The sequence below is a fragment of the Sander lucioperca genome, chromosome 8 (genome assembly GCF_008315115.2).
Source record: "Sander lucioperca isolate FBNREF2018 chromosome 8, SLUC_FBN_1.2, whole genome shotgun sequence".
Lineage (NCBI taxonomy): Eukaryota > Metazoa > Chordata > Actinopteri > Perciformes > Percidae > Sander > Sander lucioperca.
Genome location: NC_050180.1, coordinates 36,701,851 through 36,728,253, shown reverse-complemented (window position 1 = coordinate 36,728,253; position 26,403 = coordinate 36,701,851). Strand labels below are relative to the sequence as shown.

The window sequence follows — 26,403 nt, the reverse complement described above, 5'->3', positions numbered from 1 at the left end:
CGTTTGAGGTACTTGTAATTAATTATTTCCAATTTAATCGACTTTATTCTTCAACTCTGCTACATTTCAGAGGGAAACATATAAGTAATTTTTACTCCAGGTTACTTTATATGAAAGAATTTCACATACACAAGGGAACTATACTTTATACTCCACAACATTTACCTGATAGTTACTTGTTAATTTTAATATACCAATCAGCTCATAAGACATATTAAACATTTTATTTATATTTGTACTACATTTAGACTATTTACGTAACCGATCTGAATACTTCTTTCACCACTGTTTAAGTCCTCTTTACTTGAATCAATTTTACTTCATACCTTTACTACATTTTATTATATAGCCTTCATATGTTGTACTTTTTACAATGCAAACCACATTTACCTGACAGCTATAGCTACTGCTAACTTTACAGATTCACATCCTACATACAAAGCATCTTATATAATAAATGACACATTTGACTGTGTAGTATTTATTCTACTTTTACATAAGAAGCAACGTGAATGCTTCTGCCACCACTGTAAGTACAACTGTAAGGTTCTTTACCTGATTATTTCCACTTTACTTTTTTATTACTTTACTTACACTATTTACATGACAGCTGTAGTTTGCTGGGTCATTTTAATATTTTACATATAAATCATCTTAATTAAATATATTACAAATTGTTCTGGACGTTTTACTGGAGTATTTTACTACTTTTTGCTTATGTAGTAGATCCTAATACCACTGTGTACAAATTCCTGTTTTTTTACTTGATTATTTCCATTTAACTTTATAGGCTAACTATTCTTTACTAGCCTACATTTTAATACAGGCCTATATATATAGTAGGCTACTTTTTACTCAAAATCTGCACAAATCAGCTCATAAGATCGATTACACATTTCATGGAGTATTTTCCATTACAAAATGTAACAGAGAAATACAAAACGCAGACAAACGTGTCTTATAAAATCATAGTAAAGACAGACAGAGGTACAGGAAAGCGGACATTTAAAAAGTGAGACAGATAGAAGCAGCCTGAAAGTTATCCGGACAAAAACCACCGGACAGACAGACGGACAGACAGACAGACAGACAGACAGACGGACAGACGGACAGACAGTCAGTCTCCGGTACAGTCAGTTTAAGCCTCTGCTGCTATTCCGTCCGTTTCGTAACCTTCAAATGAAAAGATACAAGAAAGAAAAACAAGTGGAGGAAGAAGAATCAGAAGAAGAAGATGAATAAAAAGCGTGAAAGCGTGAAAGAGCGAAGAAGAAGAAGAAGAAGAAGAAGAAGAAGAAGAAGAAGAAGATGAAGATGAAGATGAAGAAGAAGAAGAAGAAGAAGAAGAAGAAGAAGATGAAGATGAAGATGAAGATGAAGAAGAAGAAGAAGAAGGTGACTTACCGGAGGAGGAGGTGATGGATGAAGAAAGTAGAGTCTTGCAGGTTTGAAGCGCTAACTCCACACACACAATAACAGCAGCCAATCATTAATCAATAATCAATACTGAACAGGTGTCTGTTTGTCCCCTGACTGTGAGTCCAGTTTGATTGATCAGTCCATCGATCGTCTATCCATCCTTCAGGTATCCATCCCGGACACTGATCATCAACTCTGTCGAGCAGTGGAGAACCGCGCGCTGTGAGAGTAGAGCGGCGGGTCCGCGCATGCGCCACATACAAACACACACACACACACACACACACACACACACACACACACACACACACACACACACACACACACACACACACACACACATACACACACACACAAAGAGAGAGAGAGAGAGAGAGAGAGAGAGAGAGAGAGAGAGAGAGAGATGTTTATAACGTTCATATTACTGTTTATTGTATACTGTCAAATATCTGGACAAATTGCATTTTGATGTTTTGACAACATACTGAAACGTTCATGCCAATAAAGCCTCTTTGACTTGATTTGAGAGAGAACGATGGAGAGAGATGGAGAGAGAGAGAGAGAGAGAGAGAGAGAGAGAGAGAGAGAGAGAGAGAGAGAGAGAGAGGATTAAATTGCATCAATAAACAAAAAAATTGGATGACTTTTTAAAGGAAGAAAATCTGAAAGCAGTCCTACCTCTGTGTGTGTAGGCTGTGTGTGTGTGTGTGTGTGTGTGTGTGTGTGTGTGTGTGTGTGTGTGTGTGTGTGTGAGAGAGAGAGCGAGAGAGCGAGAGAGCGAGAGAGAGAAAGAGCGAGAGAGCGAGAGAGAGAGAGAGAGCGAGAGAGAGAGAGAGAGAGAGAGAGAGAGCAGGTTCTGGTTGTTTTGTTTCCAGGTTTTGTTGTTGGCAAAAAGAGCAGGGAAAATCTATTTTAAAGTTATAAAATATTGGCTGCAACACAGGCATTGTTCACAGTAGTGTTCAGTATTTTATTTGACCTGTTTCTGTCTGACTCTGTCAACTCACCTGTTCATGACGTCAGGAGGTGTCAGGTGAAAGGGTCATTTCACAGTTTCCTCTAGCCGGAGCTGAAACTGTTCAACTTAGTGTCAAGCAGTAATGGAAGAAGAAGTAGGCTTTGCAGATATTTTACTTAAGTAAAAGTAGTAATACTACAGTGTTAAAACGCGGTTACAAGTAAAAGTCCTGCATTCAAAATGTTACTTAAAAGTACAAAAGTAGTAGCATCAAAATTAAAGTGCTCATAAAGCACAATGTAATGTAATGTAGGCCTATATATCACTGGATTATAATGTGTTCAGATTTGTTTATAAGGATAAAACCTCTTGATAGTCCATGGACTATGAGATGTACCATCTCGTTTTCAAAGGTGGTCCCAACATTTTTAATTTTTGATGCATTAATGTGTAAATCACTTTAATGTTGCAGTTGGTAAACATGTAGCTCATTTCAATTATATACTGCTTGGTATAGCTTAGTCAATAATAATAAATCCTTATTTATTAGTTGATTTATATTTTGTATTAACAATATTAATCTGCAAATTAACTAAAGTAGTCAAATAACTAGTGGAGTAAATAGTACAATACGTGCCTCTCCAAGTAGTTGAGTAAATGTACAAAGTTACATTGCACAACTGGTTAGGTGTTATTAAAAGTCTATGCTCAATAATCAGGACTGTGTGGTTGATCAGATTTGACTGGCGCTAACGTTGCGTTCACATCACATCATTCAATTATGATTGATGAAAATCACAGTCATCTTTGACATCAGATGTTTGGGGAGAAATTAGGGGAAATTCTTCTTTCCACCAAAACAAAAAATATATAACATAACATAACAAATATTATAAATGAATGTGAAGACTGCAACTGAAGAATCACAGAAGTGGCTTGTTGGAAAAATTTGGCAAAACATTTTCTTGATATTCATTTATTTATTTATGTTTTTAATTTAAGAGCTTCTAAAGAAAACTGTGAATGCTATTTCCTGCATTTATATATATATATATATATATATATATATATAGCAAAAAACATATTATGGAATTAGTTATCAGGCTATTAGACTACAAAATTAATTGTAGACTAATTTCACTACCAAATAATTATAGAAATATTGTATTTACTTCTGTTCTTTACTGCCTTATCTTTGACTGATGTTAAATACTGTATTTTAAGGAGCAGACAGACAGACAGACAGACAGACAGGTAACATGATGTCAGACAGCTGAAACATTCCACACTGCTGCTCTGAGAGAAACACATTTGCCGTCCTTCCAAACAACCCAAAGCATGATAGGAAACTCCTGGAACTGAGCCAACTCTCTTAAAGATAAGTCTGGTGACATTCTGTATTTTTCTTGCTGTCAACAAATCCCACAAAAAGACCAAAACCAATAATGAGTGTTATGTCTTATTCAGCTGTGCCATATACCTCCATTATTGTTCAAAAGCTATTAAAAACACATCCGGGAGCCACACTGTTGCTCCTGGTTGGGTGACATGTTGCTGCCAGAAATACTCACTAAATGTGTATTAATCCGCCACTGAAAATAGTCCCGACAACTGCACCAGCCTCATTCTATAAATTCCCACTTAAAAAGTGTTCATAACCTGCTCATCACCAAATGGAAAGCGACAAGGTTAGAAACTAACCGGTGAACATAGTGGAACATTTAGCAGTTAAAGAGTCAGATATTTCTCTATCAGGAGTTGATAGAGCTAGAAGAGATAGAGAATATTGGATTTACATGACTCTAGATTAATTATAAAGCTGCCTTATTACTGGACGTGTAAACAAGCAACTGTTTGCTAACATGTTTAACATATCAACTGTATGAGGGGATAATATGTCAGCGTTGTGTTCCCACTTGTTTCCGGTGCCCCCAAGCGGCCAAAAAAATCAGTTACTGCAAACTTAAAAACATTTCTCTTCAATGTCTGACTGTCTCATATACAATATTGTGTGTTATCATTATTGAAGCTATATGACATTTACACTTAGTGAAATATTCAAATCCAAAGACTTTAATGAAAATATTTCACATATATCAGTTTGTAAAAATTGTTAAAATTCAGCCTGACATGGTTGCCATCTTTAAAAACTTTGGGGTCTATACTAGAATGTAAAAGATGGACATCATCTTCTCAGTGATCCTCCATATCTCTCCACTTTATCCTGTGTTTATCCTGTGCATTTTCCACTCCTCCATTTCTCACCTCCATCCCCCTCTCTCTCTCTCCGGGCCTTGCTTTGGTTTCCCAGGTCCCAGTGGATCTGTTCTGGCAGCCAATCACAGTCCAGCATTGCAACGACCCACTTAAACACACGCGCGCGCGCACACACACACACACACACACACACACACACACACACACACACACACACACACACACACACACACACACGCACACACACACACACTCACCTTGAACATCACATCAAGGTTGTACGCGGATAATGTGTGTGTGTGTGTGTGTGTGTGTGTGTGTGTGTGTGTGTGTGTGTGTGTGTGTGTGTGTGTGTGTGGCAACAGAGAGAGGACTGGGAGGGAGCTGGGAGGCACTAAAACCTGTACAAACACACAAAGATGATAAAAACCACTGGATACGCACACAGATTTAATAACCGATATATTCCAGTTTGGTGCAAACTTTCTGATTCGCTCCCTGAGTAGAGTGCTGGTCAGAAATGCTTTTTCTTAAAAGGAATAGTTTGACATTTTGAGAAAATAGTGCTTTTTTTGTTGTTGCCGAGAATTAGACAAAAAGATTGATACCACTCTCGTATCTGTACGCTATATCTGAAGCTACAGCCAGGAGACAATTAGTTAATTAGCTTAAGTAATGAAGAATTATACTTGTTAAGTGTGTTTAGATGCTAATGTGAGAGTCAAATCCTTAAACATTATATATGCTATATGTGCGTGCTTCAATGAGCTAAAGACTGGCTGTGTATTTAGTATTCACTTTATTGTCATTTCACTGAGTACTTGCATACACATACTGTAAGAAACGAAAAATAGTTTATCATCAGTGCAACTAATGCCTAATTTACACCTTGCTGTTAGACTGAAGAGACAGCCGACAGTTACGGACAGCAAATCACTTGTTTACAGTCAGAAGTTACACAAAGCACTTCAGTTTAATAAGGTTTGACTCACAACATTAATAGTTTTGCGGTTTTCAGGTCAATGGCAGATCTTTTACTTAATGTACTTAGTTACATTCCACCACTGGTTGATGGTTGCAGAAAACCAGCAAGGAGGGACTGGATGTGGACAGTAAAACCCTCCGCCAGGGCCTACTTACGAAACTCCCTCTGACTGAAACTGACTGTTTACAGTGGGAATAAACGAAATATACAGTCAGGTCCATAAATATTGGGACATCGACACAATTCTAATCTTTTTGGCTCTATACACCACCACAATGGATTTGAAATGAAACGAACAAGATGTGCTTTAACTGCAGACTTTCAGCTTTAATTTGAGGGTATTTACATCCAAATCAGGTGAACAGTGTAGGAATTACAACAGTTTGTATATGTGCCTCCCACTTTTTAAGGGACCAAAATTAATGGGACAATTGGCTGCTCAGCTGTTCCATGGCCAGGTGTGTGTTATTCCCTCATTATCCCATTTACAAGGAGCAGATAAAAGGTCCAGAGTTCATTTCAAGTGTGCTATTTGCATTTGGAATCTGTTGCTGTCAACTCTCAACATGAGATCCAAAGAGCTGTCACTATCAGTGAAGCAAGCCATCATGTTTTGAAAAAACAAAACAAACCCATCAGAGAGATAGCAAAAACATTAGGTGTGGCTAAATCAACTGTTTGGAACATTCTTAAAAAGAAAGAACGCACCGGTGAGCTCAGCAACACCAAAAGACCCGGAAGACTACGGAAAACAACTGTGGTGGATGACCGAAGAATTCTTTCCCTGTTGAAGAAAACACCCTTCACAACAGTTGGCCAGATCAAGAACACTCTCCAGGAGGTAGATGTATGTGTGTCATAGTCAACAATCACGAGAAGACTTCACCAGAGTGAATACAGAAGGTTCTCCACAAGATGTAAACCATTGGTGAGCCTCAAAAACAGGAAGGCCAGATTAGAGTTTGCCAAACAACATCTAAAAAAGCCTTCACAGTTCTGGAACAACATCCTATGGACAGATGAGACCAAGATCAACTTGTACCAGAGTGATGGGAAGAGAAGAGTATGGAGAAGGAAAGGAACTGCTCATGATCCAACGCATACCACCTCATCAGTGAAGCATGGTGGTGGTAGTGTCATGGCGTGGGCATGTATGGCTGCCAGTGGAACTGGTTTTCTTGTATTTATTGATGATGTGACTGCTGACAAAAGCAGCAGGATGAATTCTGAAGTGTTTCGGGCAATATTATCTGCTCATATTCAGCCAAATGCTTCAGAACTCATTGGACGGCGCTTCACAGTGCAGATGGACAATGACCCGAAGCACACCAAAGAGTTTATTAAGGGAAAGAAGTGGAATGTTATGCAATGGCCAAGTCAATCACCTGACCTGAATCCGATTGAGCATGCATTTCACTTGCTGAAGACAAAACTGAAGGGAAAATGCCCCAAGAACATGCAGGATCTGAAGACAGTTGCAGTAGAGGCCTGCCAGAGCATCACCAGGGATGAAACCGAGTCTGGTGATGTCTATACGTTCCAGACTTCAGGCTGTAATTGACTGCAAAGGATTTGCTACCAAGTATTAAAAAGTGAAAGTTTGAATTATGATTGTTAATCTGTCCCATTACTTTTGGTCCCTTAAAAAGTGGGAGGCACATATACAAACTGTTGTAATTCCTACACTGTTCACCTGATTTGGATGTAAATACCCTCAAATTAAAGCTGAAAGTCTGCAGTTAAAGCACATCTTGTTCGTTTCATTTCAAATCCATTGTGGTGGTGTATAGAGCCAAAAAGATTAGAATTGTGTCGATGACCCAATATTTATGGACCTGACTGTATATGGAACAATAGTGAACATATCTTTGTCACTAAATCTACTTCTTTGTACTCAGTAAAGGTTCTCAATTAAACAAAAAGCACATTTTCACTCATTTTGGGTGGGTGAGTGAGCAAGACATGTCAGCAGTGACGAATGACGAATCTTTCCTGCAACAGTCTCAGTTTACCTGTTCATTAAGCTCCTCCTCCATGATGTGAAGCGCCTTCAACAGCTGGAAATTGTGCCATGACATCGTGTTGGGCGAGAGAAACCCAAGCAGGTGCTGTGTGACGGGGAAAGGTCAGACTTCAGAAACACTTTTCCTCCTGTTGAGGAAATGTGTCAATGAACTGCAGACATCAGCACATTGTGAGCTGACAACACCAGACAAGACTGTTTACTGTAATCAAAAATACTGCTTTCAACAACCTATATTTTTCAGTTTAAAGTGGCAAAACCTGAAACAGATGAGGCAGAACACACCCATGGTACTCAGAGGTCCTGCTGGTCTTCACCTGTGGACAGCTGGTTCTGCTGGTCTTGCTGTTGTATTTGTGGTCCATGTTAAAGTGGATTTCTGTGACAGTTTGTTGGGTTTTTAAGTCACATTTGCTTTAATACTACAGAATGTTCTACAATTGACGCTCGATAAGGAGTTTTCGGTGTGTTTACTGTAGCAGCAGCAAATGCTGTTTGTGCGTGTTGACAACAGAGCTGGTTAGTGGTACTGTGCTATCATCTGGTTTCCCAAAACATTTGGTAACAGCTGCAGGAAACATTTTTGTAACTATGCTTATTTGCCGGGTTAAATAAGAATTGATATGATTCTCGTGTTTGTACGGTAAAGAGACAGTTAGCTTAGCATAAAGAGTGGAAACAGCTAGCCTGGCACTATTCAAAAAGCTATTGGTTCAGGTCAAGAAATAATCCAGCACATAAAACCACAACTTGTTTTTCCAATTTCTTTTTTTTTTTTTTAACGAGACATAACGTGTTGATAAATTAGCTTTAAAAGGTGCTGGTAGGTTGATTTTGTTACCTTTGGACAGAGCCAGGCTAGCCGTTTCCCCATTTCCAGTCTTTATGCTAAGCTAAGCTAACATAACATATGGACAGACTAAGAGTGGTTTCAATCTTCGATCCAATAGCAATAAAGTTAACAAGTGACTTTCACAAACCGTCAAACTCTTTCTTTAACCATCAGGTTGGTCCAAAACAATTACTGGTTACATTTACATATTTACTGTAGGTATTCAAATTATGTATTATGATATTGAATAAGGTGACCTATTGTCTCACCATAAGGACAAAATGTCACTGTGTTGTAAACAAGAAGGATAAACTTCCATCGAGAACATTCCTGTTAAGGAGGATCTCCGTTTATTCCAGCCAATAGATGATCTTTGTATCAGGTCGACACTGAACCAATCAGAGCTGCAGGAGGAAGAGCTACGTTTTACTCATCCTCAGTCTGTTCTTTGAAGAAGAGCTGAAGAACACTGCAGCAATCAGCTCAGAATATAAAGAACATTTCACACATCGGCTGCATTATGATCAAAACAGTTTGGCTTCATATTATGATCATGATTAGTTAGCACTGTTATTTATCCATCTTTGAATGAATTATATTCTTATTACATAAAAAAAATTCCCATTTTAATTTTACAAACTGCAGCAATAAATACATGTAATAAATGTATCACCATGATATGGAAATAAGCCTTTCTTTGCATTTGAGTACATCTTTGAAGAACTTATAAAATGTTATTAAAAAATACAATAACATCAATACTGATGATAACTGCAACATTTTAAAAGATAGATGCTGTTGTTCTGGTCAGACAGCAGCTTCCTGTGACTGCACAGTCAAATAAAATATTGTTAGGGAGCTGAAAACAGTTGAAACGGAAACAGATTAGAAAACATCTAAAGCAACTTTAATGGGTTTTTTTTTTCTCGCATTTTATCAACAACAAAATCATTATTAGAAAATACAGGCAGACAGATTTAGACATAGAGAGAGAGACAGGTCCCAAATCCAAAACAACAGAGAGTGGCAGGATGAGGTAAAGAAGTGAGGGATGACAGAACAGAAGAAAAAGATGTCAGTCCATCACTGCTGCCTCAGGAGGAAGTTTTACCTCCTCCTCCTCTCCTCTCTCTCTCTCTGTTCCTGTCTCTGTTCTCTTTATTCTTCTCTCTATCCCTCGGTTTCTCTTGCTCCCTTTCCCTCTCTCTCTTCTCCTCAGTTTCTCTCTCCCTCGCTCTCTCTCTCTCCCTCCCGCTGTCTCTCTCTCTCTCCCTCTCTCCTTCTCTTTGTCGGCCTTGAACATCCATTTTTTGTCTCCTCTCCTCCGCCTGCTGCTCCTCTTCTTCTCTTTCGTCTCGTCTGCTACGGCGGCCGCCCTGGCGTGCACGCTCGCGCTCCTCGGCCTCACGTGCACGCCCGCGCTCCTCCGCCTCACGTGGACCCCCCCGCTCTTCCGCCTCACGTGCACGCCCACGCTGCTCTGCCTCACGTGCACGCCCACGCTCCACTTCACATGCGCGCTCATGCCCATTCACCTCGCGTGTGCGCTCACGCCCATCCAACTCGCGTGCGCGCTCACGCCCATCCAACTCGCGTGCGCGCTCACGCCCATCCAACTCGCGTGCGCGCTCACGCCCATCCACCTCGCGTGTGCGCTCACGCCCATCCAACTCGCGTGCGCGCTCACGCCCATCCACCTCGCGTGTGCGCTCACGCCCATCCACCTCGCGTGTGCGCTCACGCCCATCCACCTCGCGTGTGCGCTCACGCCCATCCAACTCGCGTGTGCGCTCACGCCCATCCAACTCGCGTGCGCGCTCACGCCCATCCACTTCGCGTGCGCGCTCACGCCCATCCACTTCGCGTGTGCGCCCCTTCCTGTCCTTCCTCGCCTGTTTTTCGTCATCACTGTCATCCTCCTCGTCGTCGTTCTTGCGAACGGCTCGATTCTTGTCCTTCCCTTTCTTCTTCTTTTTCTCCTCGCTTTGTTCTTTACTCTTCTTCTTTTTCCTGTGTTTTCCATCTGGATGACAAGGGAAAAAAAGATATAGATAAACCAAATTTCAGGGAACACAGATACAGATATGTATTCTGTAGCAGAAAAAAAAAACAATAACATGCGATTAAATTCACTTTTAATAAATAAATATGGATGTACCTGAGCTGCTGGAGGAGTCTGAGGAGGAGGAATCTGATTCGCTGGAGGAGTCTGAGGAAGAGGTATCTGATTCGCTGGAGGAGGATGAAGAGGACGAGGAGGATGAAGAGGACGAGGAGTCAGAGGATTCCACTTCCTGGTTCTGAGTCATGATCATCTTGGGAGCGTTCTTCAAATGTTCCCTTAACTCGTCCCTGAGAGAGAGAGAGAGAGAGAGAGAGAGAGAGAGAGAGAGAGAGAGAGAGAGAGAGAGAGAGAGAGAGAGAGAGAGAGAGAGAGAGAGAGAGAGAGAGAGAGAGAGAGAGAGATAGATTTATGTGTGAAATGTTTGTACGCACACATTCATGTAAAGGTCTGGACAGCATTTAACAGATCTGTTAAAGAATTAAAGACATTCATATTAAAATTTCACAAAGTAGTAAATCTGTGTAGTGAATTCATACACAAGTTTAGACCGAACATTTCCCCTTTACGTTTCTTCTGCAAAAATGAGATTGATTTTCTCATTTGTTAACTCATTCAGTTAATATTTGGACTTAAATTAATCCGGGAGAGTAATATTTTGGTCCTTATTAAAAAAAGTTAACTAACATCACATTCATGTAGTAAAATGTGTTTCTTTCTTTCTTTCTTTCTTTGATTAGGTCTGTGAAGTCTAAAACAGGGTCTCTGCAGAGTTCACCAAGTTAAATTTAAGACTTTGTAAGACCATTTAAACACCAAATAGAATGCCATTTAATACCGGTTTCATTTAAGCCATGGCTAAAATTGACACTTGCCCATTATGAGAGCACAATTCACTGTCTTGAGGAAACTAACTTGAATGCTTTTAAGACTTTTCAAGACCTGCACATACAGCAGCAGATTATAAGCCATGGTTATGGAATGAGATGAGATTTTTGCCCACAGCATAGTGTGTGCATATACAAACATAAATGTATGAATATGTTCCTTACGTCAGTCCTCCCAGTCCAATAGAAGTGAAGAAGTTGATGGCGAAGCGAGTGTTTCTGGGATTATCACGAGGAAAAAGACCTTCAAAGAACGGCTGCAGAGTCCTGGAAAACACACATAATTCACAGTTTACTGTCCATTGTGTTTGTGTGTGTGTGTGTGTGTGTGTGTGTGTGTGTGTGTGTGTGTTCGTACATGTCTTTGAGCCTCTGGTTGAGTCTGGGGAGGCCCATGTAGGCACACAGCTCCTGGAAGAGGATCTTCACAAAGATTCTGCTGGACGACGTCGTGGTCTCCTCACTCATCCTGACGCACTCCAACACCTGATGGTTGAGAGACATTCAAAAGACGCAGCAGAGAGAGAGAGATGAAGAAAATCGATTAGAAAGAACAACCTGTTCATGTACGTAAAATCTGAGTTCATGAGTGTGTCAGAATGGAATGGAATTATGTTTGCGTGTTACTCTTACACTCCAGGGCACAGAGTCTGTGTAGAGCAGGTGAGCGAACAGTCGAGCCACGTTCCTCAGTTTGTTGGTCTCCAGTCGGTGAATCGTTTCGTACTGCTCCGCAAAAATCCCCTCAAAACTCTCCATGTACTCCTTCTTCAGCAGACAGAACCTCTGAACACACACGCAAAACAAAAGATGTCAACTTGTCCAGTTCAAACTGTCAGCTACATGACTTACATTGCTTCAAATGTTTTTGAGGACTAACAAATCAATCTGTTAAAGATCACTTAATATGTTACATATGAATGCAAGCAAGACTAAAACATGATTGAAACATCATTTTTTTGGACTTTAGGTGCAGGACAGTTTAATAATGATAAAAAAACAACAAAAACAAAACATGCACCACCTTCAAGTCTGTCATCGTTATACAGATTATCCCATAGAGCTATGGGCTGTCAGTACCAGATGCTTCAACCAAGTAGAGCAAGGGAATCCAGTTTAATAATCAGTTTCCATGGCAACAGAGCAAAAAAAAGTCTGCACACCAACATATTTGCTCCAGCTGTTTCTTGTCTCTTGACAAAAATCGTAGCCTCATATCTGCAGACTGTTGACTAGCTAGTGGAAAATAACCGGTGATGAAATACACAAACCAAGAGCTCAGATCAATGGGTCTTTTTTGGGTCTGTTCCTCCATAGATGTGACCGTTAAATTCACTACGAGATAATCACCTGATACCTGGAGTCACAACAGGTGGCAGGGGCACATGTAGTCTAACTATTCATGGGTCCAACTATTCATGTCGTGATTCAAGAAAGCTAATGTGGCGGGCTGTCATCTATGCTACATTTTGATTAAAAGTAACGTTTTTTGTGCACGTTGTATTAACTTGATTTTCACAATGTTCAATTTAATTAGATTACAAAAGAAGAGAAAAACCGATTAAAAGAACAAAGAATCAAAGTTCGAACAGATTAATATGCATACATTCTCCTGCAGTTCTAAACCTATGTTCATACTGAAGCTGGTTGCTGTGCCTTTTCTCCAACTAAGTCAAGCCACCATGCTACCTTATTGAATGTGTGGAATTTGAATTATATAATAGGGACTAGTAATAATACTGATAAAAAATTAAATAAAAAAAAAATAAAAAATAAAAAAATCAGGATTATATAGCACGTTTGGTATACTGAATTACACAAAAAATAAACAAAAAGTATAAGGTGGGGAAAACAGGTGAGTTTTGAGATATCTTTTCAAGGTTGTTGCGGTCTTTGTTTGCTCTTATTTACTGTATGTTGGTGCATTTGATGTCCCAGACCACTTATTTTATGTCAAATTCATATAAGGACTTTTAATAAAACCCCCGTTTTAGGGGTTTTGTCTAAGCGCACATTCACACTGGAAACAGGCACAACAAAATTCATATGCACCGAATAGTTCTAATAAAAACTGTTCACGATGTTTTTGATTATCCAGTAACAGGGTGGTAAGCACCTCAAACTAAATTCCATGTATCTCTAGTGTGTCAGATTAAAAGCAAAAATCTCAGGAAAATATTCTCAAAACCTGGACACATGATAAAACCCAGACTATCTGACTTGATAGAAACCAAAAGAGGGAAGAGAGAAAAGGTTATTTTGTCTCACCCCGGCCAGCAAACCAAAGAACTTCTCGTATGTTCTCTGTTGAGCGCAGCAGTCCAGGATCATGTTACACAGCTCCTTCTGTTCACACAAATACAATATTGTATTAAAACAAATACATTTATACAAAAACCACACATCTAAGTTCAAATCATGTTTATCGGTTGATGTAAAACAGATTTAATACGGCAGTTTTATACTTTGATAACAACGATGTTGTGTAGTTCACTTCCTATTTTAAAAACGTGAAACATCTCATCACACAGACTGACTGCTCGTTCATGTTCAGGCTTCTCGACCAGCTGTGATCCGATTTGGATGTTCTCTGAAAGCTCAGTGTTAAATGAGGTTAAAGTTTAAATGATGTGAATGTGAGTAGCAGCCAGGTGTCAAATCCCAGAGATGGGTTACACCTCTATTCTGAGGCTCCAGACGTTTTGTTTTGTGCGTGTGATGTGTAGAGAGCAGCTGTGATGACATGTCCTCAGATATCAGTGACGTCGGTGTCCGTATCATATGACAAACACACACATGTTCAAACACTGAACTGGGACTTCTTTCCAAAAAAAAAAACATCTTAAAAAAAGGGAAAGATGACAATAAAATCTGTTTCATGAACCTTCTTAATCCCAAGAGGCGTTTCCCAGCACCGTAACTGAAGATGCTCTTAGAAATGATCGGAGATTAACGAGTACCTCCTACCCACTCACCAGAGTTTAAGAGCATCTCCAAAAACATGTTTTACAAACATTTTTATTCTTTTTGCAAGTCTGTACCATCTTAAACTCACAGACACTTTTATTGTTTTTTAAAACATTTGATTAACGCAATTGATCTGCCAGTATCAGTAGTCATCGTCCTTTCTTTCTTTAATACATGAATCTCTTACGTCCGTTTTTTTCCTCCAGTTTCCATTTCTTCCCTTTTCTTGTTATTTATGTTTGCCACATGCTTAGGTATCATAAAACAAATAAGAACCGTTACTGTTTGACTCCAGGTTTAGTTTGTGCCCACTTCCACCCACCAACACAAATCATAACAGGCGAGTTAAAGAGGACAAACATCTTTGTGTGCGTTTCCAGCTGTTGTGTGGAGTGATTCTGTCCTGATGCTGATGAAACTCTGGCTGACAAGGTCATCAGGCTCTGACCCCCCTCCCCTCCCCCCTCTCTCACACACACACACACACATACACAGTTTCGCTGCCGTGTACAGCAAGCGTTTCCTCTCACATTTCCAGTTGCTTCAGACTCAGCTACATTTAGGATTCATGTCACTAAAATCACATATACCACTGCATAAAAAAAGCTGTGCCTGTCCTGGATGCTATCAGACTATCAGAGTCCAAGCTAATGTTAGCAGCGCTGTCCTGCTCTTAACTAGAGAAGTTTACATTTAACCAACCACAGCCAACGTTTCTCGAGATAGTGGCCCTTTGATAACCCCTTATGTGTGTAAAGACGTTTCTCTTGTGGTGTTAAAAGTGAAAACATACAAGTAATTGAGCTAAGCAACCAAACAGGATTATGTTAGAATGAAATAACATTTTTCTCATCATACTTATAATACTAGGACTAACTAGCTCTACTCTGCAATATAAGAAGTATCATGGTTTATCTCTCACACACACACACACACACACACACACACACACACACAGCTGACAATGTCTGAAAGCAACTATTACACAAATTGGTTTTAGGCCCCCGAGCCTGACCCCACACACACACACACACTCGCTCTTCCGCCTTTATTTATCAAAAAGTAAACTTGTTTATTAGCGCCACCTTCTGGTCAGCAGAGTGACAGAAAAGACAAATCCAATAATAAATTCCCATTTCAGAATCTGAAAACCGTTTAAATGAATTGATAGTCAAAATTGTAGCAGATGAATTCTCTGTCAATCGTCTGTTTCAAAACTAGATTTGAGGTCCAGCTGCTGTCATGCCAACAAGTCTATTTAACACCAACTGTTTACTGTTGTTTTATTAATCCGTACTTCAGAATATTTGCAGATTCATCCTCAGTGGAGAAACAGAGAATTTATCCTCATTCGTGTGTGTGTTTGCGTCACTAAAGCCTTTTAAATCTGCCAAGTATGTGTGTGTGGACTTACCGTCTGGCTGTCAGGAAAGTCCATCTTGATCAGTTTGTGAGCGCACTCCTCATAGTCCAAACTACAGAAACAATCCACCAATCAATCATTAGGTGAACATCAATGAGCTCAGGTGTGTGCGTTACTGTTTGTGTGTAATTTTCTCAATCTGTTTCAGTGTTTTATCCTATTCTCTAAACCTGTGAGCTGCTCCACACACACACACTTCTGAACTATGATTTGCTTTTCATAACACTGGCCATTTATTGTCCTTGTCCATGAAATGCAGCTCACCAAGTCCAATCAAATATAGAAGGAGCTGTAAATAACTGCCAACACCCTGAGAGACAACTGAGTCACCGACTGTGTGAGCTTGTATTTGTAAGAGTGTGTGTTACTGTGTCTGTGTGCACGTGTGCTACTGTGTGTGTACCTGGACTGGATAGCAAGGTAGATGGTTCTTCTGAAAGCAACCAGGTTGACTTCTGTCTGATCAAAGATGGTGACCTTCTCATCTGTGAGAGAGAGACAGAGAGGGCATGTTTAATATTAGGGTTCATTACTAACTCTCTATTTGTCTACTGAGGCTTTAAACTGGAATTTACCTCAATTTAACAGCATCATTTAATCGTTTCTTTTGAAATTATTTGACACATTTTATTTTAGTTTTCTGGTGTATTAAAAGGAGTATTTCAGTTATTTAATATTTAATAAAGTGCACTACCATAAAGTTGTGGGACTCGTTAGACAAAAAAAAGGAATAGTTTGAAAATTTGGGAAATATATTCTCTTTCAGCTAGCCTGGCTCTGTCCAAAGGTAACACAAGCTGCCTACAAGTACCCCTAAAGCACTAATACCTCATTTCCACTGCATGGTTCGGTTCGACTGACCTTTGGTACAATTCCGGAACATTTCTAAATTTTGTTTTCCACTGCAAATAGTACCAAATACTCAATGTAGGCGGGAGTCTTAGCTGATTGCCATAGCGCCTCCGCATTATCTTCAATGATCCTTTTTCTCGGCAACCAAAAGGAGGAACATCTACACTTTGTCAATTGACCACACTGTGGTTCTGCATAGCGGTCGCTACTGATGGTAGCTTGGCTATTTAAAAGTGGGCAGGTAACAGATACCATCTACAACTTTTGCCAACAGAAAACCAAAAAAAGAACGGTTCAGAGCGAGTCAATTTGTAGTCTTTTTGTTAAGACCGTCGTTTCAAACTCCACAGCTCCAGTCTGTAACAAGGGCTCTGTGTTTGAAATTAGCAGTCAAGCCCAAAATGAGATAACTCTGATGATGTCACTATGACATTTTCATCAGACTTGACAAAACTCCCCCAGAGCCACAGCTGACATTATACAACTGTTTTCACAGGCTTAGCAACAAAATCTGTCAGTGTTTCCTCTATGTTGATTTTATTGTGGCGGCCCGCCATGGCAAAATTTCTTCCGCCACGGTATCAGAAATAGGGCAGACGCACAATGTAGTTGCGGTTGCCGCTCACAATGCAATTTAACAACAAGTAGAACTATTCAGAGGTTACTTGGTTACTGTTGTGTTGATATAGTTTGCTTTCTTCCGAGTCGACTATTAAACGACCAGCTCCACCAAAAACGTCACCGCGGGAGATGGCTTCGAAACGCAGACACCAAAATCAAGGTAAGAAATAAATAACTAAGGCTAACATTACAAGAAACATAAACAGGCTAGCTAGCTAACTGTTATCGATCTCACGATGTGACTTTTTGCCCGAAGACAGTGTTGTGGAGAGTGAAACGGGAGACTAGAAAAAGGCGTTCAGGTGTGTTGTTAGGATGGCTACAGCTAATCATAGGCTCCTGTTATCTAAAAGATTTTCAATGTAATGGCTCAATGTCTAAATGATTTCGACAATGTGGATGAGGTCGTTGTAATTGGATGGCCTGCAGCTTCAAGCACAATTCGTTTGGATACAAGCGTTACATTTTGGAAGATAAACGGGATTCTGAACAGCGATGCCCGCGCTGGGGGGTTAGGGGGGGTTGCTGTTTGGACAGACCTACCCCCACTGCTAAAAAAAAATCCTAAAGGAAACACTGTCTGTGGAATGCCCCTTTAGTTTGAGAAAACTGTTCAGCAGGTCGACCTGTGTGTCTCACCTTCTCCCTCCTGCACGTTCTCTTCTTCATCTTCATCATCTTCTTCGCTGCCGTCGCCCTCCTCCCCTGAATCGCTGCTGCCCTCGTCCAGGATATCTGTCGGGAGGTGACAGCTGATTGGTTAAACTGTGAGGGAAGTAACAGTGGGCAGTTGTTTGTACGCATTCTTACCTCTTTTGATGGTTTTGTATTTCTCCTCGTTATCCAGGAAGTCTGGGTCCATCTTAAACACATCTGAGTGAGCACACAGACACATGTTAGAACTACATATACACACTCATTTCTGCAGAGAGAGTTGTAGAGCCAGGTAGAGTCCGCCTTCCCACTCCCTCCCTCTCTGGAGGCTTACTGAGCATTTCCTCGACATTGTACTCGTCGTCCAGTGGCAGCATGTGGGTGAACTGGTCTTCCTCGTCCACCAGGTCCAGGCCCTCTGGGATCACTGGATGATCTTTAAAACCGTCCTTCCTGATGGCAAACATCACCTCGATCATGTACTGGACCCTCTTATCAATGGCCGACTCGTGGAGGACATTCCTGAGACGCTCAAATATGGCTGAAAAAGAGAGCCAGGCAGAATTTATCAGTACTTTTCTGTGTTCTTTAACTTTAATTTGGAAAAGGCTGATTCTCCTTAACGACAATACTGTTGAGTTTAAAGGATCAAGTTGAGCTCAGATTTTTCAGGCAGGAAATATTTTAGGAGCATTTTTGTTTGTGATAATTGACTTTAAAAAGGATTGATCTATTCTCATTTCAGTTCTAACTAACATTATTAGTCACAATTTCTAACTATGAGGACAATGGTGATAAAGGGTTGACAGTTGTAGCTACCGTTGATTCCTCGCGGGGACACCTCGGTCAGTTTGAGCCCACACTCCTTTAGGAAGGCGATAGAGACCTCCACGCTGTCGTCAGTTGGACGCTCCAGCAGCAGAGTGAGCATCTCCAGACACAAAACCTCATGGGCCTGAGGGCAAGAGACACCGGGGGGGGGAGAGAAAGGTAAACACAATAAACACACTTCATTAGAGCTGAACATAAACACTAAACCCCTCCTTTAATATTAAAATCAGACAGCAGGACCTACCACGTTCTGGTTGATGAGATGTGCCACAAACTTTGAGGCTGTCAGGCACTGTTGCTGGAAAACAAAAGACAGACTAGTTTTAATACATCATTCACCAATACTAATACTAGTGCTAATAAATAAAATGCTGCCAATATGTATAATGAATTTAATGTCAAGGAAAAAAAGACTTCTTACAGCCAATTTAAATCTAAAGGCGTGTTCAGACTGAACACAAACTGGTTTGCTGATTTGAAACGGATTTGCCAAGAGTATTAACGAATACTGCGTAAAAACGATATCTTACCTTCTTCTTGCAAAGCTAATTATTAAGTTATTAAATACAAAATTAACTGCAAGAGGTTGTGTGCTGTGTTGAGTTCATCCTTTTATGTTATTACAAAAAATATTAATTTAAATATTTTTTAAATCAATCCAGAATTGTAGAAGATAAGAATTGTGATTCTTATGTAAATCAATATTTTCACCCACCCCTATCAGTCACATATTTTAAAGTACACTGCTACACTCATTTTCTGTTGATCCATTTATCAACAGACAGACAGACAGGCAGACACCTTGAGGTTGCGGCGGTAGCTCCTCCTGAAGGACAGGATGAGGCGTTTGAGGATCAGCTCTCCAATCTGAGGGAACTTGGAGTTGATGATGGCGACGACAGCAGAGTAAACGTGAGTAAAGGTCGGAGATGCTGCCTGAGCCTGCAGCACCGAGCGAGCCAGAAGACCCCTGAGAGTCAGACAGGTAGACAGTTACAGGCAACGTCAGGGAGACAGTGAGACAAACAATCTCGAGACTTTTCTGTCTCTTGGTGGAATACCGGGCAAAGAAAGTTTCTGTTTCACTTTCTTATAACAATCACACTAGGAATCACCATTTTAAGACATTTTTTAGTAAGTAGCTGCCAAGAAATGTCAATTTTGCTGTTAAAGATGTTTACACTTGAATATTGAGTGTTAAAATGAAGTTGTATGTTGGCGTGCGCAATTGTTCACCTTCCCCTGATGATGTTCTCCTGCAGCAGCTCCTGGATGATGTGGACGATGTTCGACACGTTGACTTTGTTGATCAGACCGTTGATGGACTTCTTCAGGGCCTCCCAGCTCATCCTCTGATAGGCCAGGCTGCACAGAGGTCGGGGCATCAGCACACACACACACACACACACACACACACACACACACACACACACACACCAAGGTTTGTGTTTTATGTTTGGGTTTTATGCTGCAGGGAGATATGTTCAAGTGTTGGTAAGATGCAACAATATCTTCATTTTAAAATCAGCTGCAGTGAGCAGTGCAAGAAGTCACCATATTCACAATGTTCATGTTTTTCGTCTAGGTTTTATTTTCTGACGGAGCCCATCAAATCCTACGCTGAAATTCCACATGTCAGCTCAACTGTTTTACCACACAATGATAACTGAATGTAAAGGGGTTTATTTTATTATTATTTTTAACCTTTATTTATCCAGGTAAGTCGGTTGAGAACAATTTCCCATCTGCAACGACGACCTGTCACATTCACACAGTTACACATTCATATCTGGAAGCTGCCCATTACAACCACAGTCTGATCTGCTGGCCACTGAGTTGGGGTTAAGGGCCTTGCTCAAGGGCACCTCAGTGGTGCTGCTGCTCTTTCACTTTCCCCACCCAGATTTTATCCTGCCGTTCTGGGGATTGAACCGGCGACCTCCGGGTCCCAAGCTCGCTTCTTTAACCTTTAGGCCACCACTTTATAATGGTGTACTTAAATGTGTACTATCATAGATGATCTCTCTGCAGCGAATCTCAAGTTTCAAAGTCTCCACGCAGAAATTTTCATAAATGTGAATTGATAAATATCTGCCTGGAATAAAGGAAATCAATCTACAAACTGATGGATGATTGAACCAAAACTAAAAGAAAGGTGTCTAATCCTAGCTTCAATAAAAATAAATAATTAAAGCACTCCTACCTGGTCTTGTCAGTGATTTGCTGTTGCATCATGCGCAGCTTGGCGGGGGGGATGTAAGCTCCACCCGTCCTCGTCAGGATTGGGTCGATTTCCTCTTTCTTCTTCTTGACCGGCGGCTCTTCAGCCGCCGCTGGCTCCCTGTCTGTTGGAAGGGAGCCCGAGCGTCCTCTCCTCCTGTGATCAAACTCTGCATCCCGATTCGTCCGCCGGTCAAAACGTCCGTCCCTGTCGTCACGGCGATCGTCATAGCGATCACTGGGCAGAATAGGGAGGAAGAGATGAAACAAAAAACTCAAAAACTAATTGTTACTTTTTTTCAAATTATTTATTTAATGATTTCCCCTTAATAAAGATAATATATATATATATATAATAAAGGGATTAATAAAGTATGTCTTCTTTTTTTTTTCCTTTCTATATTGAACACCTATTATTAAACTTTTAAACTATTAAAAAGTCACTCACTAAAATGAGTACAAGCCAATATAAAGCTACACGTCTTTCTGTTACCGAGTATAGCGTCCTCTGTCGTAGCGGCCCCGATCTCTGTCTCTCTCTCTGGACCTGGACCTGTCTCGCCCTCTGGACCTGGATCGGGATGTGGACCTGTCTCGCTCTCTGGACCTGGACCTGTCTCGCTCTCTGGACCTGGACCTGTCACGCTCTCTGGACCTGGACCTGTCACGCTCTCTGGACCTGGACCTGTCTCGCTCTCTGGATATGGATCTGTCTCGCTCTCTGGACACGGACTTGGACCTTGATCTCTGCACAACAAATAAATGAAGAGTGTCAGCAGTATTTCTTTCAGTCTTCAGTCATGTTAAAAGGATCTGGATTGTCACTTAATGATGGCCTGGGACATGAATTTCTTCAGGGAAAACTTGGGCAACAGAAAAACATGCTGCCATTTTTAAAGTCTGTTTAGCTGAATAAGAGGCCCAACGCAGAAGCTACAGTTCAGCTTAGAGTCAGTCTATCAATTTCTACTTTAAGTAAAAGCTTGTAGGTAACCAGGGAGTTCATGTCTAAGATGACAGTACTGGACACACAGTTCTTGTATTTGTGATTCTGTTGTGGATCAACAAGCGCCTTTATTCACTAGAGAGGTCTTCAGTATTTTCTTCACTGGTCGCCGGTCTGTTTCATGAAGCAGGCCAGCTAAATTTAACCCTGGCTATTCTGTCTCACAAACATGTCTTGATGTGAAATCATGCTCTGTTGCCATGGAAACTAACACCGGAGACCAGCCAAATTTGCAGGGCCAGTTATCCAGAATCACAAAATGTTTGGTGAGGCCTGATATCTCAAAGAGAGCATAAATAAGCTAAATCCACTTAATGAGGTGAAGACTCCTGCTTTTCTACCTGCACAACTCAACATATCTAGTTGTTGCAGGTCTTTTATTAGTCTTGCTCAACTGCAAAACAGATGTCATGTTTTAGTCATTTTGCATTTGCCAAAGAAACAAAATCCTTAGTCCATGGCTTAATAACCTGGACATGCGTTAACAACTGAATTTAGCCTATAATGTAAATGTGCACATTTGTTTATTTAAAGTGACTATACTAACTTTTAAATGTTTCTGAAACTGTGTAATGTTCCATCTGATGATCATAAATGACCTGTAACAGCAAACGAGAATAACAGTGAAAAGAACGCTATTTGTACATAGTTTTTATTAATGCCTTTGTAGTCACGAAATGATTTACGGCAGGTAAACGGCTCTACAGTAACAGAGCCTGTGTTAGTAAGTATGCAGGTAAAAGGTAACAGGAGATTTTAATTTTATTTTTATTTATTTATTCAGAAGTTATCTGCTGTAGTTATGGCTGATACTTGAGCAGGGCCATCACAGAAACGAAGGAAATTAAATGAAGAACAACTAAAAGCTAAAAGGGAGAGTGAAAGACAACTTGGCGAAACCGAGTCACACTCAGGCTTTCAACAGATGGAGACAATTACGGGATTGTAAATGATTCAAAAATGTCCCCGAATTGGCCCTCAGGTATGTAATATGTCCATTTCATTCATAAAATAACTTTACAATGCGCAATGTGGTTGTACGCCAGTAGCCAACATTAAATTACTCCCTCCTTCCATTTAGTGAGGACGTTTTATTCCTTTTAGTCCGTTTTGTGTTGGCCTACTATTTTCTTTTCCGTTGTCCCCCTGTAGCTGTGTAAAGCGTCCGTGGGTTTCATAAAATGTGCTATATAAATCGAAATTATTACGTTGGTTGCTATGGCAATCTGTTATTGCTTTGTTTCGTGAGTCGTGACACAGTGACAGTGATACCCGGTTTAGCTCACGATACATCCAAAGTAGGCTAAGTTACTGTATGCAACACTTGAAATCCAACGATGCATCTGTAATATATTTTGTTATTGTAAATGAATGACCTCCCCGTAACGCTATGGCTGGCTACACACTGCCTGCGTGGCGTGAGCGTGGCATTTCTGTTGCGTGTCAGCTGCGTCGATTTTTCTATGTCTTTACACACCAGAAACGTGTCTGAAGCAATGCTGCTGCTGCTAGCCTTGTCTGTATACATGTATGTTTCCCATTGATAAAATGAAATACCATGTTAAACATAAATATATACTGATTTGATTACACCAAAGACAACGTCAGCAGTATTGACGGCAAAATAGGCTACAGAATATTTCATTCTGTATTGACAGGTGCAATATTAGAAAATCAAATTTTTTTTTTTTTTTTTTTTTAAATTACATTTATATCTGCATTTATATCAAAATCTAGAGACTTTCAAACATCAACATGTCACTTATTAATATGTATTAGTGTCAAAAAGACATTTAAACATCTTTTCCTATTCTATTTTGCCTGGAAACGCTTCCAACACGCTTGCGTGTCGCATAAAAAAAATAGGCGCTGGTTCTATTTCTAGCATGCACGCGTTTTCGGCGCGGCTGAGACGTGTTACGCAGGCAGTGTGTAAGCTCTAACCTGTTAACATGGGAGCCGAAATATAAACGGACACGCCACGCAGCTGACACGCTCACGCGACGCATCCAGTGTGTAACCGGCCTAACTCCTAGAATTTAACTCAAACCGTTATCCAGCCCTCTACATTACTACTCATATTTCTCACAGCACTGCTGTCACAGCAACATTTTCCCTTTCAGGGATTTTATTCCTGCATGCTAAGTGTAAAACTCTACAGGACACAAAAGAAAAGTCTCTACAGCATTTTTCTCTGTCTTAATAGCTGCAGGGAGTCAACAGTAAACGGTGCACGTCAACACATGAAATGCCAGTAACATCCACATTAATCCGTGCTTACTTTGATTTGAGCCACACTGCTCCTTAACTTCCTCAGTGCCCCGTTATGTTCATCCTCATCATCACTACTGCTGCTGTCATCAGAGCTGCTGGAGGCAGGGCTCCCGGAGGGGGAACGGCCTGCAGGACTGGCCTGAGGAGATGGCCTCTCTTTGGGGCTTCTCTCAACTGAGCCGGCCTGTTGGGGCTTCTCTGCTGCAGCACAGGACTCGTCTTCTGTAGGTCCTGAAGACACAGAGAGAGAGAGCGAGAGAGAGAAAGAGAAGCGTTATCAGGTGAATATGCTACAACTACTACTACAAAATAAAATTGTGACCGCAGATTTTACTCACCACTTTGTTCTTTTTGCCCAGGACTGGGACTTTGACTTCTGCCTGGAGAGTCCATACTGAAAAATACAAATACACATTTATGATTCTAATAATTTTTTTTTAAAAAAGAAACACAGTCTAAGTAATAAGTGTCTCTCGATACTTTGACTTTACTACCCTGGCTGTGGCTCTCAGAGCCTCAAACCCCCTGATTCCTCCTGAAAGTGTTAAAAAACTGCTCAAATAAATAGTTTCATTTTTACAACAAGCTGAGTACAACAAGTGTTTTTTTTTTTAAATAGCTGACCACTATTAATGGATGCTCTAGTGAGTATTTCAGACAGCAGAGAAAAATGTATTGTGACTGTACTTCAAAAAGACCTCGATGGTGTATGCATAATTTAAATGTTTTCATCTTCACCTTTAAAATGTCTTGGTCAGGATTCAGCTGACTAAATAGCTTCCCTTGAAAGAATTGGATTTACAGATATGTTGCTTAAAATAAACTTTACACCAGCTTTGTACAACAACAACAACAATCAAATCAACTCAGTTGTTTGTGTACGCAGACAAGGGCACAGGACACCGATTGTGGAAAGTGGGGCTGCAAATAATAATTTTCATTATCAATTAAGGAAACCTACAGATTATTTTAACTAATCATTTAGTCTAGAAAACCTTAGAAAGCAATGCAAATTTCAAAACCCATGACAACTCCCTAAAGCCCAAGATAATGTCTTCAAATGTGTTTTTGTCCGAGCAAAACAAAAAGGTGAATCAGTTTACTAAACTTCTGTGCTGTCTCAATGTCTCAGACAAAAGTAGAAACAACATAACCTTATATGCTGCCCGTTTTGTTATTTTGAGTTAACTGACCCTTTAAAAGACAATGTAACGTGTCTGGAGTGTTTCAGGTAAAACGTATGACTTTTAAAAGGAGTTTTAGGTTAACGTTAGCTAACGTTAACGTAACGCGACAGGAACACTGTTAAGCGACTCCGACAATATAACGTTACAACGTTAGCTAGTTAACTAACGTTAAATACGTCCGTACGTCTAAATTAGTCATTTAGGCAGATTATTAAAACTAATAAAAACAATATCACCTGTATCTACAAAACAAAAATATCGGACAAAACATGTCAGTTTTATCGCCATGTGTGTTTGGTTTGGATGAGCTAAAGTTAGCTAGTAATTTAACGCTAATCGTACCTTAGCTACAGCTGGCTAAAACGCTAGTTATTTGCTAATCTGTCGCTAAAACCTCCAGGCTTTTTCTTCTCCGTCTTCTTATTGCATTATCTTTGTCTTTTAATATCCTCTTACCGTTCTATTTCGTCCTTTTCGTCCCTCTGTTAAGATTTCGTTCTTCTGACGGAAACTTCCTACAATAAATTTGAATACTTCCAGGTCACGGATAGCTTCCGGATTTCAAAATAAAAGATCAAGGTTTGAACAGAGTTGCGGCTTTCGAAACGCCCCCTGGTGGTGACAATAATTACATCCTCCAAGGATGTCAATTCAATTCAATTCAAATAGCTTTATTGGCATGACGTAGCCTAAAACTGTACATCAGAATGAGATTATTTGCCAAAGTAAGTTTTCACTTGCATGGAATTTGCCTTAGTGTGTTTGTGCAACAGGAGAACATGCAGTAGAAATGCTGTAAAACTGTTAAATTATATCCAAATAAAATACAAAAGAAGAAATTTAGCAGTTTAAACACTTTAAATTGTTGAAATAGTGAAACAGCTGAAGTTGTATGAGTGACAGCTGAAATATAAATGCTGAAAGAAGTTGAAATAGCAATTCAATACAAATAAATGTATACATCCTGTTGAAGTTGAAGTGTAGT

General features: G+C 40.2%; 2 protein-coding genes across 4 annotated transcripts in view; both read right to left on the bottom strand.

Moving 5' to 3' along the window:
• Positions 1-1,666, bottom strand: part of znf385b (zinc finger protein 385B) — a 62,703-nt gene extending 61,037 nt beyond the window's left edge. The window contains exon 1 of the mRNA XM_031281456.2: positions 1,405-1,666. The gene's annotated coding sequence lies outside the window, so the exon portion shown is untranslated. The remainder of the gene's footprint in view (positions 1-1,404) is intronic.
• A 7,653-nt stretch (positions 1,667-9,319) lies between these two features.
• Positions 9,320-25,985, bottom strand: cwc22 (CWC22 spliceosome associated protein homolog). Of its 3 annotated transcripts, XM_036004479.1 has the most exons (21): positions 25,875-25,985; positions 24,570-24,625; positions 24,239-24,462; positions 21,685-21,698; positions 21,445-21,636; positions 20,935-21,189; positions 19,968-20,096; positions 19,533-19,701; positions 18,976-19,029; positions 18,720-18,855; positions 18,235-18,441; positions 18,057-18,119; positions 17,886-17,981; positions 16,177-16,258; positions 15,765-15,825; positions 13,652-13,729; positions 12,017-12,169; positions 11,742-11,869; positions 11,549-11,650; positions 10,593-10,786; positions 9,320-10,457 (listed from the first exon to the last, which is right to left on the bottom strand). In XM_036004479.1, exons 2-21 carry the CDS (start codon positions 24,622-24,624, stop codon positions 9,529-9,531), a joined length of 3,321 nt encoding a protein of 1,106 aa, XP_035860372.1. In that variant the 5' UTR covers position 24,625; positions 25,875-25,985; the 3' UTR covers positions 9,320-9,528. The 3 variants fall into 3 exon arrangements, with proteins under 3 accessions (XP_035860372.1, XP_031137164.1, XP_035860371.1); XM_031281304.2 differs by having other exon boundaries at positions 21,445-21,698; XM_036004478.1 differs by lacking the exon at positions 25,875-25,985 and adding an exon at positions 25,761-25,781 and having other exon boundaries at positions 21,445-21,698.
• Between the last annotated feature and the right edge of the window lie 418 nt (positions 25,986-26,403).

Bases quoted from the DNA above. Each gene is read 5' to 3' on its own strand.
- cwc22 (XM_031281304.2), bottom strand. From the start codon at position 24,624: ATGGACTCTCCAGGCAGAAGTCAAAGTCCCAGTCCTGGGCAAAAAGAA. The intron at 19,030-19,532 runs GTGTCTGCCTGT...TTTGTTTTCCAG, and splicing joins GCTACCGCCGCAACCTCAAG to CAACAGTGCCTGACAGCCTC. The intron at 12,170-13,651 runs GTGAGACAAAAT...GTGTGTGTTCAG, and splicing joins TCTTTGGTTTGCTGGCCGGG to AGGTTCTGTCTGCTGAAGAA.